The sequence below is a fragment of the Panthera leo genome, chromosome A2 (genome assembly GCF_018350215.1).
Source record: "Panthera leo isolate Ple1 chromosome A2, P.leo_Ple1_pat1.1, whole genome shotgun sequence".
NCBI classification, from domain to species: domain Eukaryota; kingdom Metazoa; phylum Chordata; class Mammalia; order Carnivora; family Felidae; genus Panthera; species Panthera leo.
In genome coordinates this window covers 7,532,005-7,547,597 of record NC_056680.1, presented here as the reverse complement: position 1 = coordinate 7,547,597, position 15,593 = coordinate 7,532,005, and the positions used below count along the sequence as shown (strand labels likewise).

At 51.1% G+C, this 15,593-nt stretch overlaps 2 protein-coding genes across 2 annotated transcripts in view; one reads left to right on the top strand and one right to left on the bottom strand.

Annotated features, from left to right (window-relative positions):
• Positions 1 to 7,754: 7,754 nt before the first annotated feature.
• On the bottom strand, positions 7,755 to 13,194 carry RDH8 (retinol dehydrogenase 8). Its single transcript, XM_042927427.1, has 6 exons — positions 13,088 to 13,194; positions 10,434 to 10,595; positions 9,624 to 9,803; positions 8,562 to 8,655; positions 8,089 to 8,272; positions 7,755 to 7,970 (listed from the first exon to the last, which is right to left on the bottom strand). The coding sequence occupies exons 1-6, from the start codon at positions 13,188 to 13,190 to the stop codon at positions 7,755 to 7,757; spliced, it is 939 nt and encodes a 312-aa protein (XP_042783361.1). The 5' UTR covers positions 13,191 to 13,194.
• A 1,869-nt stretch (positions 13,195 to 15,063) lies between these two features.
• COL5A3 (collagen type V alpha 3 chain) overlaps positions 15,064 to 15,593 on the top strand; it is a 35,413-nt gene continuing 34,883 nt past the window's right edge. Inside the window, 1 exon segment of the mRNA XM_042922455.1 lies at positions 15,064 to 15,151. Within this exon segment, the coding sequence (XP_042778389.1) occupies positions 15,064 to 15,151 (88 nt within the window).

Genomic DNA, 15,593 nt, shown 5'->3' with positions numbered 1-15,593 from the left:
GAGGATCCCAAGCAGGTTCCGCACTGTCAGCACAGAGCCTGTCGCTGGACTTGAACTCACCAACAGCGAGATCATGACCTGAACCGAAATCAAGAGTCGGATGCTTAACCCCGACTGAGCCACCCAGGTGTCCCAGACACGGATTCATTTTGATGCCTTAATTTACCCACCCATTCTTTCAGGTGTCAGATATTGGGGTATCTATCATGTGCCACGTACTCTAGTAGGAGTTGGGGGTGTGGTCGAGGAGAGGACAGTCTCCTCCCCAGGGAGGTGACATTCTAGTGGGGGGAGACAGGCAGGAAACATAACTGTCGTGTATGTCAGGTATTGACAAATAAAGCAGGTTCAGGGGATAGGGCGATAGGGTACGATCTTATGGCTTCTCTGAGAAGGTGACATCTGAGCACCTTCATGAACCGAAGGAGGGAGCCATGTGGCTATCTGGGAAAAGCGTTCTAGGCGGATGGAACAGCAAATACAAAGCCCTGAGGTAGGAATGTGCATGGAGCATTTAAGAAATAGTAAGGAAGGACACCTGGGTGGCTCAGTCGGTTAAGCGGCCGGCTTCAGCTCAGGTCATGATCTTGAGGTTCATTAGTTCGAGCCCCACATCGGGTTCTGTGCTGACAGCTCGGAGCCTGGAGCCTGCTTTGGATTCTGTGTCTGCCTCTCTCTCTCTGCCCCTTCCCTGTTCCTTCTCTGTCTCTCAAAGAAAATAAATTAATGTTAAAAAAAATAAAATAAAATAAAGAAATAGTAAGGAAGTCAGTGTTTCCAGAATGAAGCAGGTGAAAGGGAGAGAGTAGAAGATAATTTGGGATTAATATTTAAGGGTCAGAACATGTAGGAGGCCTCATAGCTGTGGATTTTGAATCTAAGTAAGAGGGGGAACCATTGGAGAATTTTGAAAAGAAAAGCAATATTATCTTTCTGTTTTAACAGAATTAGTCTGGGCAGGTCCTTTCTTCCTCTGACCTGAAATCCAAAGGTGATTTTCACTTAGTTCAAAGCAATAAGGAGGGCAAATAATTCCATGACATAAAAATAAGGCCACATTATGTCACAGAAAAGTTGAAAAAATGGGGGAAGAGTGCACTTCATATTACAGGCACCCTAATCTCCATAATATGTAAAGAATTTCTAAGAATTAATAATAAAAATATAAACAATCCAGGGGCGCCTAGGTGGCTCAGTCAGTTAAGCGTCCGACTCTTGGTTTTGGCTCAGGTCAGGATCTCACAGTTGGTGAGTTCAAACCCCACATAGGACTCTGTGCTGGCAGTGCAGGACCTGCTGGGGATTCCCTCTCTCTTCCTCTCTTTCTGCCCCCCCCCTCAAAAAAATATAGATAAGCAGTCCAATAGAAAAACTTGAGCAAGGGGCACCTGGGTGGCTCAGTCGGTTGAGAGTCTGACTCCGGCTCAGGTCATGCTTAGGTCATGATCTCGCGGTTTGTGAGTTCGAGCCTCGTATCGGGCTCTGTGCTGACCGCTCAGAGCCTGGAGCCTGTTTCAGATTCTGTGTCTCCCTCTCTCTGACCCTCCCCCGTTCATGCTCTGTCTCTCTCTGTCTCAAAAATAAATAAACATTAAAAATTTTTTTAAAAAAATAAGAATAAAAAAAATAAAACAGTATGGTTAAAAAAAAAGAGAGAAACGTGAAGTACTGATTTTTACCCATCAGGTTGGCCAAAATTTAGAAGACTAATCACGCACAGTGCGGTGAGGCTATGAGGAAGTGACCATGTTAACATATGGACATCAGTCCTTCCCAATAGAGATAAATCTGATAATGTTCGTGGAAATGACAAATGCATAGTTTCTTTGGCCAAGTAATCCCAAGACAGAGACGCTTGCACACGTGTGAAATGATGTATGCACACAAGGTCATCCGTTGTAGCCGTTTACATAATAGGAGAAGATTGGAGGGAGCCCAAAGATTCATCAGTACAGGACCAGTTGCATAAATTATTGTCCATCTACACAATGCAATATTTTGCAGCTGTGCAAAGGAATGAGAATGTCTGCTCGGGCTGATCGGGAAACACTTCCAGGATGTAGTATTCAAGGAAAGATCTCATAGTGTGCTGCTTTTTGTGAAAAAGATCATATATATATATATTCAGTTTTTCCAGTATATTTATTTTTTTTAATGCGGTAAAACCTGCACAACGTAAAACGTATCTTTTTAGCCATTTTTAACGTACAGTGGGATGCTATCAAGCACATTCACATCGCCGTGCGACCATCCCCACCATCCATCTCTAGAACGTTCCGCCTTCTCAAACTGAAACTCTGTCCCCACGAAACACTGACTTCCCATTCCCCCTCCCCCAGCCTCTGTTAACCTCTGTTTTACTTTTTTGTCCATGGATTTGCATAAGTGGAATCATACAATGTATTTATCCTTTTGTGCCTGGCTTATATCCCTCCGCTTAATGTCTTCAAGGTTCACCCATGGTGTAGCAGGTGCCAGAATTTTCCTCCTTTTTAAGGTGGAATAGCATTCCTTTGTGTGTATATACCACAGTTTGCTTATCAGTTTTTTTCTTGTATAATCAGAAAGAAAATCTGGATATCGCATTCTGTCTCTCTCTCGAAAACAAATAAACATTTAAAAAAATTTTTTTTTTAATTTTTTTTTCAACGTTTTTTATTTATTTTTGGGACAGAGAGAGACAGAGCATGAACGGGGGAGGGGCAGAGAGAGAGGGAGACACAGAATCTGAAACAGGCTCCAGGCTCCGAGCCATCAGCCCAGAGCCTGACGCGGGGCTCGAACTCACAGACCGCGAGATCGTGACCTGGCTGAAGTCGGACGCTTAACCGACTGCGCCACCCAGGCGCCCCAAAAAAATTTTTTTTAAATGGGGCACCTGGGTGGCTCAGTTGGTTGAGCATCCGACTTCAGCTCGCGGTTCGTGAGTTCAAGCCCCGCCTCGGGCTCTGTGCTGACAGCTCGGAGCCTGGAGCCTGCTTCGGATTCTGTGTCTCCCTCTCTCTGCCCCTTCCCCGCTCATGCTCTGTCTCTCTCTCTCAAAGGTGAATAAACGTTAAAAAAAATAATTTAAAGATCCTCTGGGCTGTTGCGTGGAGAATGGATTGTAGGGGGAGCGAGTGCGGAAGCGGGGAGGGGGCTGGTGCAATGCTCCAGGTGAGAAATGATGGTGGTTGGACTAGGGTGGGGGCCCAGAAGGTGTTGCAAAACGGTTGGTTGGATATATTTGAATATATTTTACAGGTCAAGTGAGCAAGATCTGATTAGCTGTGAGGTATGATGACTCCGAGAGTTTTGGCGTGAGCAATCAGAACAGACTTCCCTCTGCTAAGATGGGGAGAGAGGACAGAGGGGCAGGTGTGAGCGCAGAAATCGAGAACCAAGGGTTAGTGCGTCAACACCTTCTGAACGTCGGCCTATTTCTGTTGTAAGCAATAGCATCCAGCTACAATGTAGTAACAGTCCCTGCCCCAAAACACACACGCCGCTTTCGCTTTTATGTTGCCATCTGGATTGGTGGTGATTCTTCTTTACACGCAACAGAAACTGGCTCAGGGTGATTTAAGCTGCAAAGGAATTTACCCGGTTGGATGCTGGGGGCTAATGAAATCACCAGCCTTCGAAGATGGACAGGGACAAAGTGGGGGTGCAGGGCGGGAGCTTAAATCCTCCTCCCGAATCCAATCTGAAACTCTGGCTTTCCATGACACTTCCGTCAACGCCCCTGTCTCTCCTGCCACCTCCCTTTCCTGATCCCTCCTCCTTTGGGGGGGGGGGGTGGATTCTCAACTCTAAATCCTGTGCATCTGTTGAGTGGAATCGGGGTCACATGCTCACTTCCGTAGCCGCTGGGGAATCTGAGAAGAAGGTCTGGTATGTTCTCACACCAGGAGTCTATGAGTCTGGGGTTCGGAATACTGTATGCCCCACCTGTAAATAACTACCGAGTTTGGCTTCACGCACGGTGACTTTGATGACTTTTCCTTGTTGGCAAGAAGATAAATTTGTCTTTTAAAATAGTTTATTTGGGGCGCCTGGGTGGCTCAGTCTGTTAAGCGGCCGACTTCGGCTCAGGTCATGATCTCGCGGTCTGTGAGTTCGAGCCCCGCGTCGGGCTCTGTGCTGACGGCTCAGAGCCTGGAGCCTATTTCAGATTCTGTGTCTCCCTCTCTCTGACCCTCCCCCGTTCATGCTCTGTCTCTCTCTGTCTCCAAAATAAATAAACGTTAAAAAAAAGTTTAAAAATAAATAAATAAATAAAATTATTTAAGGGAGTTTTTGGGTTTTTTTTTTTAAACAAGAGAATATTGGACATAGAATTCAGGACAGTGGAGACTCTTGGGGTAAGGCAGGCAGCAAATATCAATAATGTTCTAATGGTGGAGTCTGATGGTGGGCTCGTGTGTATGTGTTTTGCTCCCCTGCTCTTTTGCACACATGCATGATGTCAGTCGGAATCCTGGATGGAAAGAGATAGTACCCTCAAAGCGGGTAATTTGGGGCTCCATGGAGACAGGGACAATTGCAAAAGTAGAGACAGAAGGCAGGTAGCCCTATGGAGTGCAGTGCCATTCTGCTGGTCTCTGGGGGGCCCCTATCACCATCTTTAGCTGAAAGGGACAAAGGGGGGAGTGGCTCTTAGACACTGGAGCTGGGGCCTCAGCTGGGACCATCTGCCATAAGGCAGTGGCCCCCATGGAGGGAGCTCTGGTGGGGGGGGAGACAAATACTCTGGCCTTTTTCCTCCCAGCCTCTCATCCCCCGCTGATGCCTCCTATCAGCAGAGCCCCACACAACCAAAAACTAGATGTGGAGGAAACCGGCTGATGTAAACCTTGGGTGAACCTCTTGAGGCAGCCCAAAGACCTTTTTACACACGTGTGCCCCTTATATTCTTTTTAAAAATGTGTTTAAATTTTAAATTGGTGAAATCCGCCATTTTAAAGCGTGAAATTCAGTGGTTTGGGTCAAGTCACAAGGCTGTGCAACGGGCGTCATGATCTAATTTCATACATTCTTTTTTTTTTTTTTTAATTTTTTTTCAACGTTTTTTATTTATTTTTGGGACAGAGAGAGACAGAGCATGAACGGGGGAGGGGCAGAGAGAGAGAGGGAGACACAGAATCGGAAACAGGCTCCAGGCTCCGAGCCATCAGCCCAGAGCCCGACGCGGGGCTCGAACTCACGGACCGCGAGATCGTGACCTGGCTGAAGTCGGACGCTTAACCGACTGCGCCACCCAGGCGCCCACATACATTCTTTTGTAGGTATTTCCAACACGCTTGAGAAATCCAATGTTGGGGAGGGGAAAGGAGGGGCCCATTTGAGAAAAAAATAGTAAGCTGCTCCATTATCTCTGACTCAAAGACATGCTTGGAGGGCCCTGGACTCAGTTTCCCTTTTCCTAGAAGATGTTACTAGAGGCCCCTGGAGGTCAGCATAGACTGAGTTGGAGAGACCCAGGCTTGATTCCTGCCCCTCCCTCTGCTCTGGACAACCTCGGTTTCCTCATTTATGAACTGGGCAGCTTCTGAGTGCCTCTGTCTACTAAGGCTGCAGGAGCAAACATTGATGAAAACCCCTTCGCCCGGGGCCTGGCCCTCCAAGGTGGTAGCCAGACGTGAAGCATCACAAAGACTCCACCTCCAGCGCGGGACTCTTCCTGTCATTTCGGTGCTGTTACCGTTAGCTCTGCTCTCGGGGAGATGCCACCAGCACGTCACCTGCCCAGGGTCACCCAGTGAGCAAGAAACAGAGTCAGCACTGGACACGGAGTCAGTCCATTTGCTTCCGAATTCTCCACATGAGGACCAAGAAACTTGGTAATACTCTCTTGGGGGCTCCAGTAGGACCCTTATTGCTTAAAAAATTTTTTTAAGGTTTATTTATTTATTTTAAGAGAGAGAGAGAGCAGGGGAGGGGCAGAGAGAGAGGGAGAGAGAGAGAGAGAGAGTCCCAAGCATGCTCCACACTGTGAGCGTGAAGCCCGATGTGGGACTCAAACTCATAAACTACAGGATCGTGACCTGAGGGGTGCCTGGGTGGCTCAGTTGGTTAAGCGTCCGACTTCAGCTCAGGTCATGATCCCACGGTCCGTGAGTTCAAGTCCCGCGTCGGGCTCTGTGCTGACAGCTCGGAGCCTGGAGCCTGTTTCGGATTCTGTGTCTCCCTCTCTCTCCGACCCTCCCCCATTCATGCTCTGTCTCTCTCTGTCTCAAAAATAAATAAAACATTAAAAAAAAATTAAAAAAAAAAAAGATCATGACCTGAGCCAAAATCATGGGTCGGATGCTTAACCAACTGAGCCACCCAGGCTCCTGCTTTTTAAAAATTTTTAACTGTGGGTGTGCCTGGGTGACTCAGTCGGTTAAGTATCTGACATCAGCTCAGGTCATGATCTCTCATGGCTCATGAGTTTGACCCCACGTGGGGCTCTCCTCTGTCAGCCCAGACCCCGCTTCAGATCTTCTGTCTCCTTCTCTCTCTGCCCCTCACCCACTCACGCTCTCTCTCTCTGTCAAAAATAAATAAACATAAAAAATAATGAAAAATAAAAATTTTAATTGTGATAAAATGTACATAACACGAAATTTACCATCTTCACCGTTTTTAAGTGTTCAGTTCTGTGGCATTAAGTACATTCTCGTGGTTGTGCAGCCCTCCCTACCACCCATCTCCAGAACTCATTATGTCTTGCAAACGGAGACTCTGTCCCCCCAAAACACTGACTCCCCACCCCCTCCTGGAGCCCACCATCTACTTCCTATCTCTGTGAATGGGACTCCTCTAGGGACCTCATCCAAGTGGAATCCTACAGTATCTGTCCTTTCGTGTCTAGCTTATTTCACGGAGTATAATGCTCTCGAGGTTTATTCGTGTTGTAGCAGGTGTTGGAACTGACTTCCTTTTTAAGGCTGAATAATATTCCATCGTATGGAATGGATGTACCTCATTGTGTTTATCCAGTCTTCTGTTGATGGACCCGTTGATGGGGTTGCTTCCACATTTGGCTGTTGTGAATCATGCTGCCATGAATGTGGGTGTGCCAATATCTCCTTGAGACCCTGCTTTCAATTCTTTGGGGTCACACCCAGAAGTGGAACTGCTGTCACGTGATAATTCTGTCTCGTTTTTTGAGGAACTATCGTGCTATTTTCCATAGTGACCGTACCATTTTACATTCTCACCGACAGTGCACAAGGGTTCCAATTTCCTCACATTGTCACCAACACTTGTTATCTTCTCGAGTTTTGTTTGTTTGCGCGGTTTATTTATAGCAGTCGTTCTAATGTGTGTGAAGTGAACCTTATTGCTTTTTAAATTTTTTATTTAGACATAGGGAGTTGAGCTTTATTAAATATTTAATATAGGGATTGCTAGTGGTAACAAATATATATCTGATGAAAAAAATATACATGTGCCGCTAGTGAGTGCATGAAACATTTTGCTGATGGGCTGTGTGACCGGAAAAGTCTTGAAGACCCCTTAGTCGACTCGGTTCTATGTAGAAGGCGTTTTAGATCATCCTTGTATTTCCAGGCCCAAGATAATAAAGTCCAGAGGTTGAATGAGGCAGTCTATTTCATCTTTCCAGGTCCAGCAACAATGTCCCCTCCTCCAGGAAGCCTACCTTACCTTCCCAGACGCAGCTCCAGCCTCCCTACTCTGGGCTCCTCAGCCCAGGGTCCAAGGCTCCCTCTTTCTGCCCCAGCCCTGACCATGGTGGGGGGGGGGGGGGGCGGGTGAAGCTCTGCTCACCGGGGCCATATTCGGATGCGGAGGCAGCCACAGGCCAGACATCGGAGGCCAAGGTTGAGGAAGCGCGTCCAGCGGAAGAGCAGGCGGTGGGAGGTGCGCACGTAAAGGCTGCCGGAGGGGTCCACAGCCTTGAGTGCAGCCAGCGGGGTGTAGCGGGCGTTGGTCTGTCGGCGCAGGGGGGGTCTGGGTGAACTGATGACCTTGACGATGACCTATGGGGTGGAGCCCTGAGTTCTTGGATTCAGGGAGGCGGGGTTTGCAGGGTGAGGTACCCTCCCATCCCCCCGAGCCACGTCTTTGGGGCTCTGCGCTCCCCCTCCCCCCACTCACCTGGGCCACATCCTGTGGGCTCTGCCCTACAGAGCGAAAGAGCTCCCTGGAGGCTGGGAGGTAGAAATCTCGGAAGTAGTGCAAGGTGTCAGGGTCAGTGTCTGGGAACTCGGCCGTGGAAACCTGCTCCAGGAGCTTCCCCTCGAAGTCAGTGACCACTGGACCAGGTTCCACCAGGGTGATGCTGGGGATATAGGGAGGGGCACCGGGGTCTGGTACCCCGACCCCCTCGCGGCCCCATTAACGTCCCTCTCCTCCTCACTCTCCCCATCCTTCCTGGTTCCCCAGCCCATCCACTGCCCTTCCCCTGGTACTGCCCATCCTCTTCCCATACCTCCATTTTCCTCATTCCTGATTCCGTTTCCCCACCATCACTGCCTTCCCACCCCACTCCTCCTTGCTGCCTCCGTTTCCCTTGTCTTTCCCCATCACTGTCTCCCGTTCCCCCTTCACTACCCAAACGCCCGCCTCACAAGATGTTGAACTGCAGCAGCTGGACAGCCAGGCTCTCAAAGAATCCCTCCAGGGCGAACTTGGAGGCTGCGTAGACTTCATTGAACACGACACCTGAGAGGATTGGAGGAGGTTGAGCCCTTTGGGGTCTGGGTGATGGGCTTGTGGGTCCGGAGGGACATGGGGTCTTCAGGAGACAGAGCAAAGAGGGTTTGAAGATCAGAATGAGGGGCTATCGAGGGCCAACATGGTGAGTGTATGTATGTGTGATGGGAGCATATGGGCTCAGGATTAGGTTGTCCTGGGTTGCCCTGTGCTCCACCTGTCCTTAGCCCTGGAAAACCCTTCTTCCCTCCATCCTCTAAACCTCTGGGCCACTTGAGCATAGGATTTCCAGGGCCCCTGAAGTCAAGTCCGATTCACTGGGGCTCTTCTCTGTTTTTATTAAGAGGGAATGTAGCCCCTGAGGTTAGGAGGTACAGCTGGAAGAGGGACCAAAGAGATGGGGCTGAGTAGTAGAATCAGATTCTTAACAAGTAAGGGGGATTCTTTAAGGGGTCTGCTGAGGAGGGGGGCGGATCCCAGGGCATTTCCTTGGGGAGGAAGGGAGTCTAGAGGGACTCAAGGAGGAAAGACCCAGGAGCCTGGATGGCAAACAGGTGGTCTCCATAGCAGGCCAATAGCAGACATCACTGAGCAATCACTGCTCTCCGTTTCTGCAGAACCTCAGAGCCCCAGAGCTAGACGTCGCCAGGGCTTGGTTGGAGGTGTTTGGCAAGAAAACGTCACAGAGGAGTTCTGACGGTTCTTTTGGGTTTGGGGAGATGGGAGAGACTTGTAGAGGTGTCGGGAAGTAGGTCTGATACTGGATGTGGATGGCCATTGGCCGTATTTGTAAGACCACTGCCTCCTCTTACAGTATGGTGGACATAGACTCTTCCAGAAATTCTTCCTTCAGAGCTTTGGAATCCTTCCCCACACAGGCTCATTTGGAGTATGAGCTAAAACCTATTTGCCATCCTTCCGGCCTGGGGAGGGTCAGACACTGGGGGGATTCGCAGGGATGGGTCCCCAGGGCTTACCCTGCAGCCCCATCACACTGCTGACCACCACAATGTGGCCCTTTCTCCTTTTCTTCATGCCAGGAAGCACAGCTCTGACGAGACGCACAGCCCCGAAAAAGTTGGTGTCGAAGACGTTCTGCATGGCAGCTAGGCTGAGCCCCTCCAAGGGCCCCACCAGGCCCACTCCAGCATTATTCACTAAGGGGGGGTGAGGTTACATTGAGGTCCCCCAAACCTTTCTAGTGCCACTCCTGTAGGGACACTCCCTGGATCATCCCATCCCCTGCTCCAAATTCAGGGCCAGGCCAGAGTATCTCGAGTGGAAGAGTGTGGAGCCCTGGTGATTTTTACATATAGTTTAACATTTGTTATAGGGACCCTGAACCCCGGGTGGGGGGGAAGGGCTGCTGGGAACAGCCTCCCCTTAATACATGAACCGTTCAGCTCTGACCCCACATTGCATCAAAACAGCCACACCTGCCCTCCTTCAAAAGCCTCCGAGGGAACTTGTGTCGCTTCTTCAACAGAAGCTCTTTCCCCAAAATGACTCATCAGAGTAATTTTTCCAACTGCATATGGTTTTCTCCAAATGTGGGAAGTTCTATTCAATAAAATCCATCCTACACCCAGGACTCAAGTTTATTCTTGTATCCTTAATAAACAGGTACCCTGGGCTTTTAGCCGGCTTGTCTACCCCTTCTGTCCAGGGCTACAGGTTTCTGGTGAAGCAGGAAAGCTGGTGCTCAGACAGTGGAGAGGATTCGCTGGGACGAGGACCTGTGGTTAGGGCAGGGGGGGGAGTGACCCCCGGGGGCTGTTCGGTCTCACCCAGCACGTCCACTTCCCCTCCCTGGATGCAGCTGAGACACTGGGCCACTGACTCGTCACTGCACACGTCCAGCTGGGCCACGGTGAGGGTCTGCCCCAGAGCCTCTCCAGCAGCTGCTTCCAGTGCCCCCTTCTTTCCCAGGTCCCTCATGGTGGCCACCACTGGGAACAGAGACCAGTGTTGGGTCAGGCACTGGGCTCCTTTTCCCTCTGCATTCATTTGCATGTATTTCCATCATCTTGCATGAACAGTCACAGAGGGATGGGGACCCACAGGTTTACATACTTACATTCACTACACGGCCACAAATGCATATTTGTGTACATTCACTTACCTGTACTTTCATCCATTCATTCATCCATCCTTTACTGAGCACCTACTTAGTATCCACTGTGCCCTATTCTAGGTGCTGAGACTATTGCATGAAATGAGATAGGCAAAGTCCCTGGCTTCACAGAATGTATAGCCCAGGAAGGAAGCCAATAAAATAAACATAGAACATATTGCCTTGAGGAAAGAAATACATACTTAGGGTCAGTGTGTGTGTGTGTGTGTGTGTGTGTGTGTGTACATGCAAATAGCCATGTTTCCATTATCCACAGAAATTTCAGCTTATTAAATACCTGCCATGTGCCAAACGCTGTGCTAAACACTTTTATAAACCTCTAATCCTTCCAATGATTAGGACTCTAATCCTCCCTATGATTAGGCCACTGACTAATTTTCCAAAGATGGCCACAATATCTTTCATCGCATACGCTCTTTGAGAACTTTGCTGCTCCCCCTCAAGTCATGAAATCTCATGTCCCTCTCCTTGAATCTTGTGACTAGCCGGGAGTCAATAGAATAGGGTGAAGGTAACATTGGATGGCTTCTGGGATTCAGCCAGAAAAGATGCTGCAGTTTCTGCCTTGTTTGCTGTAACGTTCACTCTCAAAATCTTCAGCCACCTTGTAGCGGCCCAGCTATCCCGAGGCTACCTTGCTGGGAGGAAGCCCAAGCTAGCCAGATAGAGGGACCACATGGAGAAGCCCTGAGGTTCATGCCTGCCCAGGCCCATGACTACCCCGCACTGTTCCAGTTGTAGCCTTTGACCCTGAGCCAGAACTGCCTGGCCGAGCCCTTCCAAATTTATGGCCTTGTAAAACATGAGAGACAGATGATTACAGTTGTTCTATTACACCATAAGTTTTGGGATGATTTGCTACTTAGCAATAGAAGCCAGGACAAGTAGGTGAAGTGGCTGACACACTGAGGCTCAGCAAAGTGAAGTTCCTTGTCTGTCCCGCCCCTACAACAACCTGGGTTTGTTGGCGTGCTGAGCTCAAATACCTGCGTACCTGTTTGTACCCCTCGTGCATGTACCCACAATCACACATGCACAGCCCTGGTGGGCACTTTCACGTGATCCGTGGGCCCGTGTGATTCGTGGGTGTTGCACAGATGAATGGGACCACATGCATCTACATACAGTGACAAGTGTGGCCACAGGGACTGGGTTGCCTGGGTTCAAATCCGGGCTCTGCCACTTTCCAGCTGGGCGACCTTGGGCAAGGATCTTTGGCCCAATGTGCCTCAGTTTCCTCACTTCTAAGATGGAGCTAATGGTAATGGCCACCTCATAGGGGTGATACGGGGATTAACTGATACACGTGATGTGAGACACTTTGATCAGAACCTGGCACACTGTAAGCACTCGGTAAACATCCTTCACACCTGATCTTCGCCAAAAGGCCGGGAAGTGATTGAATAAACATCCTTCAGCAGTTTTGCACACTCACTGCGTGTGCACGGAGACACATGCAGTGCTATGGCTTCCTTGCACCCTGACCCTCAGACTGTCACACCCAAAGCTGTGTGTGTGTCTAAGACAGAGGGCAGAGGGCTGGGAGAATCAGCCCCGCCAACTGGGGCAATGCCCTTGCCCCCTGCAACCTCCTCTTACGTAGTGGCCCTGTGCCCACTTCAGCTCCAGCGTGCTCTGGGTCAGAGGTTCCCGGGGGGGTGGGGGTGGGGGGGGTGGGGGTGGGGTGCAGACTGGGGCACTTTACTCCAGAGTTGCAGGAGGCCAGGTCCCTAGATTTAGAGCCCCCCACCCCCACCCCCTTAAGCCCCCAAGGTCAGGGTCACTTAAGAGGCTTATTTTGGAGCGGTAATCAGGGGAGGGGTGGGGGAGGGGAGTCCTAGGGAATGCGGCGAAGTGGAGCCTCCCGGAAGCCCTCCCCACCAGCCCTTTAAAAAGTATCACCAACCTCCCACTTCCTACCACACTCTACCCTTGTTTTATTTTGCTTCTTAGCACTTATTGGCACTAGACATATTATACAATTTTAAAATCTGTTTATTGTCTGTTCTCCCTCTCCTCCCTCACACCACTGCTCGGGGCAGAGATTTTTGTCTATTTTGTTCAGAGCTGTGTTTCCAGCACCTTGAATAGTGCCTGGCGCCCAGTAGGTGCACAAGAAATATTGGTTGGATGAAGGGGTGATTCCTGAGCAGAGGTGGGAAGGGGGCCTCCATGTGTCCTGGGTCCTCCTCAAGCCCACAAATACAGCTGAAGGGATGGGCTAGTGGAAATAGTGCCAGGACGGCTGAAGGTCCTCAGAAGCCGTGCCCACCCCTGCCCTTCCCGGCCCCACCCTGGGCCTCTAACCTTGGTAGCGCTGCCTGTGGTCATGAGCCAGCTGTACTGCGAGCTCCAGGCCAATTCCCGACGAGCAGCCTGAGATCAGTACAGTCCGGGGTGCGTCGGCCATGTTGATCCCTCCCTGGATGGGTGACCTCTGCTGGCCAGCACCTGACTCCTGCCACCCATCCCTTGGCTCCTCTGCCCCCTCCTAGACACCCTCCAACGGATTCCCCGCAAGGCGAAGGGGTCCCAGATGATGCCAATTCTGAACGGACCCTGGACAGGCAGCTGGGAGGAAACCTTTAACCTCAAAATAGCCTCTTTCCTTTATCTGTGAAAAATTTCTTCTCCTCACTGCTACACTCATAACTAGGGTCTTTTTATTATGATTTCAAATTATTTAGGGCTGGGGGAACTAGCAGGGGTATTCCCTTCCTGTCTCTATTCTGGGCAAAGAATCTCTGATTGGAGGGAGAGAATGAGAGAAAATGACAGCGAGTGTGGTCCCAGAAGGGTCCTTTCAAAAAGGGGAATGGGCATAGATATGTCCGAAGATGGGGTTAGACTAGGAAGAACTTCCCAGCAAGGCAGGGCAGGGCAGGGCAGGGCAGGGCAGTATCTTTATGAGAATCTTTTAGCAGGAGAAGTCTTAGCCTCAAGGTCCCTGAGGAGGGAGGAGGAGCAGCTTGGGGAGATTCCCTCTCTCTCCCCACCCCACAGCCCCCATTTCACCCTCAGGCCAGATGGGGCCCCACCCCTCCTCTCCTGGGACACAGAGACTCTTTGTCCGTGGAGCCAGAGCCTGGGAGGGAGACACTGCCGGCTTCTCCCTCTTCTCCATGGTGGGGCAGTTTAGGGCCCAGGATACGCCCCTTGGGTTCCTCCTTGCAGAAGCACCCTGAGATCCTGCAAGTCTGTGCTTGTTCAATTGCACAGACAGCTCCGTGTGACCCCCTGGGGGGGGGAGGGAACTTCACAGTGGGGGGTCCCAGTAGGATGAGAGACAGCTCTGCCTCACCCCCAGACGTGGCAGGGATCCACCTCCCTGCCACCTCCCCCTGCGGCAGTGCCCTGTTTTCAGATAGGGCAAGACTCCCCCATTTAATAGGGGCATATGTGAAGATTTGGAATTGGGGCTAGGGCATCCATTTGGGGACCTGAGTCAGGGAGAGGGGAGAGGAAGGCTAGAGATGGGAGATGGGACCCTTTGTTTGAAGGTTAAGAGTCTGGGGGGAAGTAGAGAGCTATGTTTTTGGAATGCATGTCGAGGGTTTGGGGGTGAGGCCAGGACATCCAATTCTGGAATTTAGGTGGGGAAATGAGAGTTTGGGGTAAAGCTGGGAACCCCACTTTGTAATCTGGGGTGAGGTTGGAGGTGGGATCAGGATTCTCTATTTAGACACCTGAAGGGAAGGCCTTGGGATGAAGCTGGGACCTTTCATAGTGTGACTAAGCACTGGGGTAAAGGAAATGAGTGAGAATTGGGCATCAGGCTGGAACCCCATTTGGGGGCCTGGGTGAGACAGAATAGATTTGGTACAAAGCTATACCCCTTAATTCCAGGGCTTGGATGGAGGCTGAAGGTTTGAATGAGGCTAAGACTTCCCTTGAGGGAGCCTGTTAGGAGGAAAGAGTTTGGGGTAAGTCTGGGACCCCGAATTCTAAGGCTGGGTGGGAGTGACCCTTTTCCTCCACTGTGGGGTGGGGCATAGAGGACCCAGCTCCTTGCCCAGGGCTCCGGCCTTGGCCGGCCAATCAGCACTCAGCACAAACTTTCCCAACTCCCCCACCAGCTGTCAGCCACCCCCCCCCCCTCCCTCCAGCGAGCCCCGCCCGGCCGGGCTCTGGAGCGCAGGGCGAGGCCAGGGCGGGGTCTCCCGCAGTCTCCTGCCGATCCCGAGTGGAGCCGGCCGCGGCAAGTGAGCGCACGGAGCCCGAGGAGACGCCGCGCCCCGTAGACGCCCCGGCCGGTCCCCGCCTTGCGTGTGGGGCCCGCCGGGATGGGGAGTCGCCGAGGCCTGAGCCAGCCGCGGGCCGGCCTCTGCCTGCTCCTGGCCTCGCTGCAGCTTCTGCTCCGGACGCAGGCCGGTGAGTCCGGAGGGAGGAGATAGGAAAAGGACCCCGGTGCAGGATCTAACGAGGTCCTAAAGATGGGGTGGAGTCAGGAATGGGGGGGGGGGGCGTGCAAGGGGGGGCGTGCGCATTGCGCGTGGATAGGGTGTTGTGTTCGGGCTCGCGTGTCAGACTCTGGGCGATTTGTGGGTGTGACAGCTGGCGGGAGGGGGGAAACGTGTGGCCGTGTTTTACTGGTGGATGCGTTGGAATGAATGCGACGTAGAGTTGTGTGTGCGGCAATGTGTGTGTGAGGCCATTTGAAGTGAAATCGTGTGTGGGAAAGTGGGTGTGGGAGTTGACGACTATTGTATGAATGTGGGTGATGGGTGATTCCTGGCCAAGGGTATGGTGATTGTGAGTTGTGGGTGTGTCTGTGTGGGGCTGACCTAAGAGAATAATCGTGTGAGCGTTACGC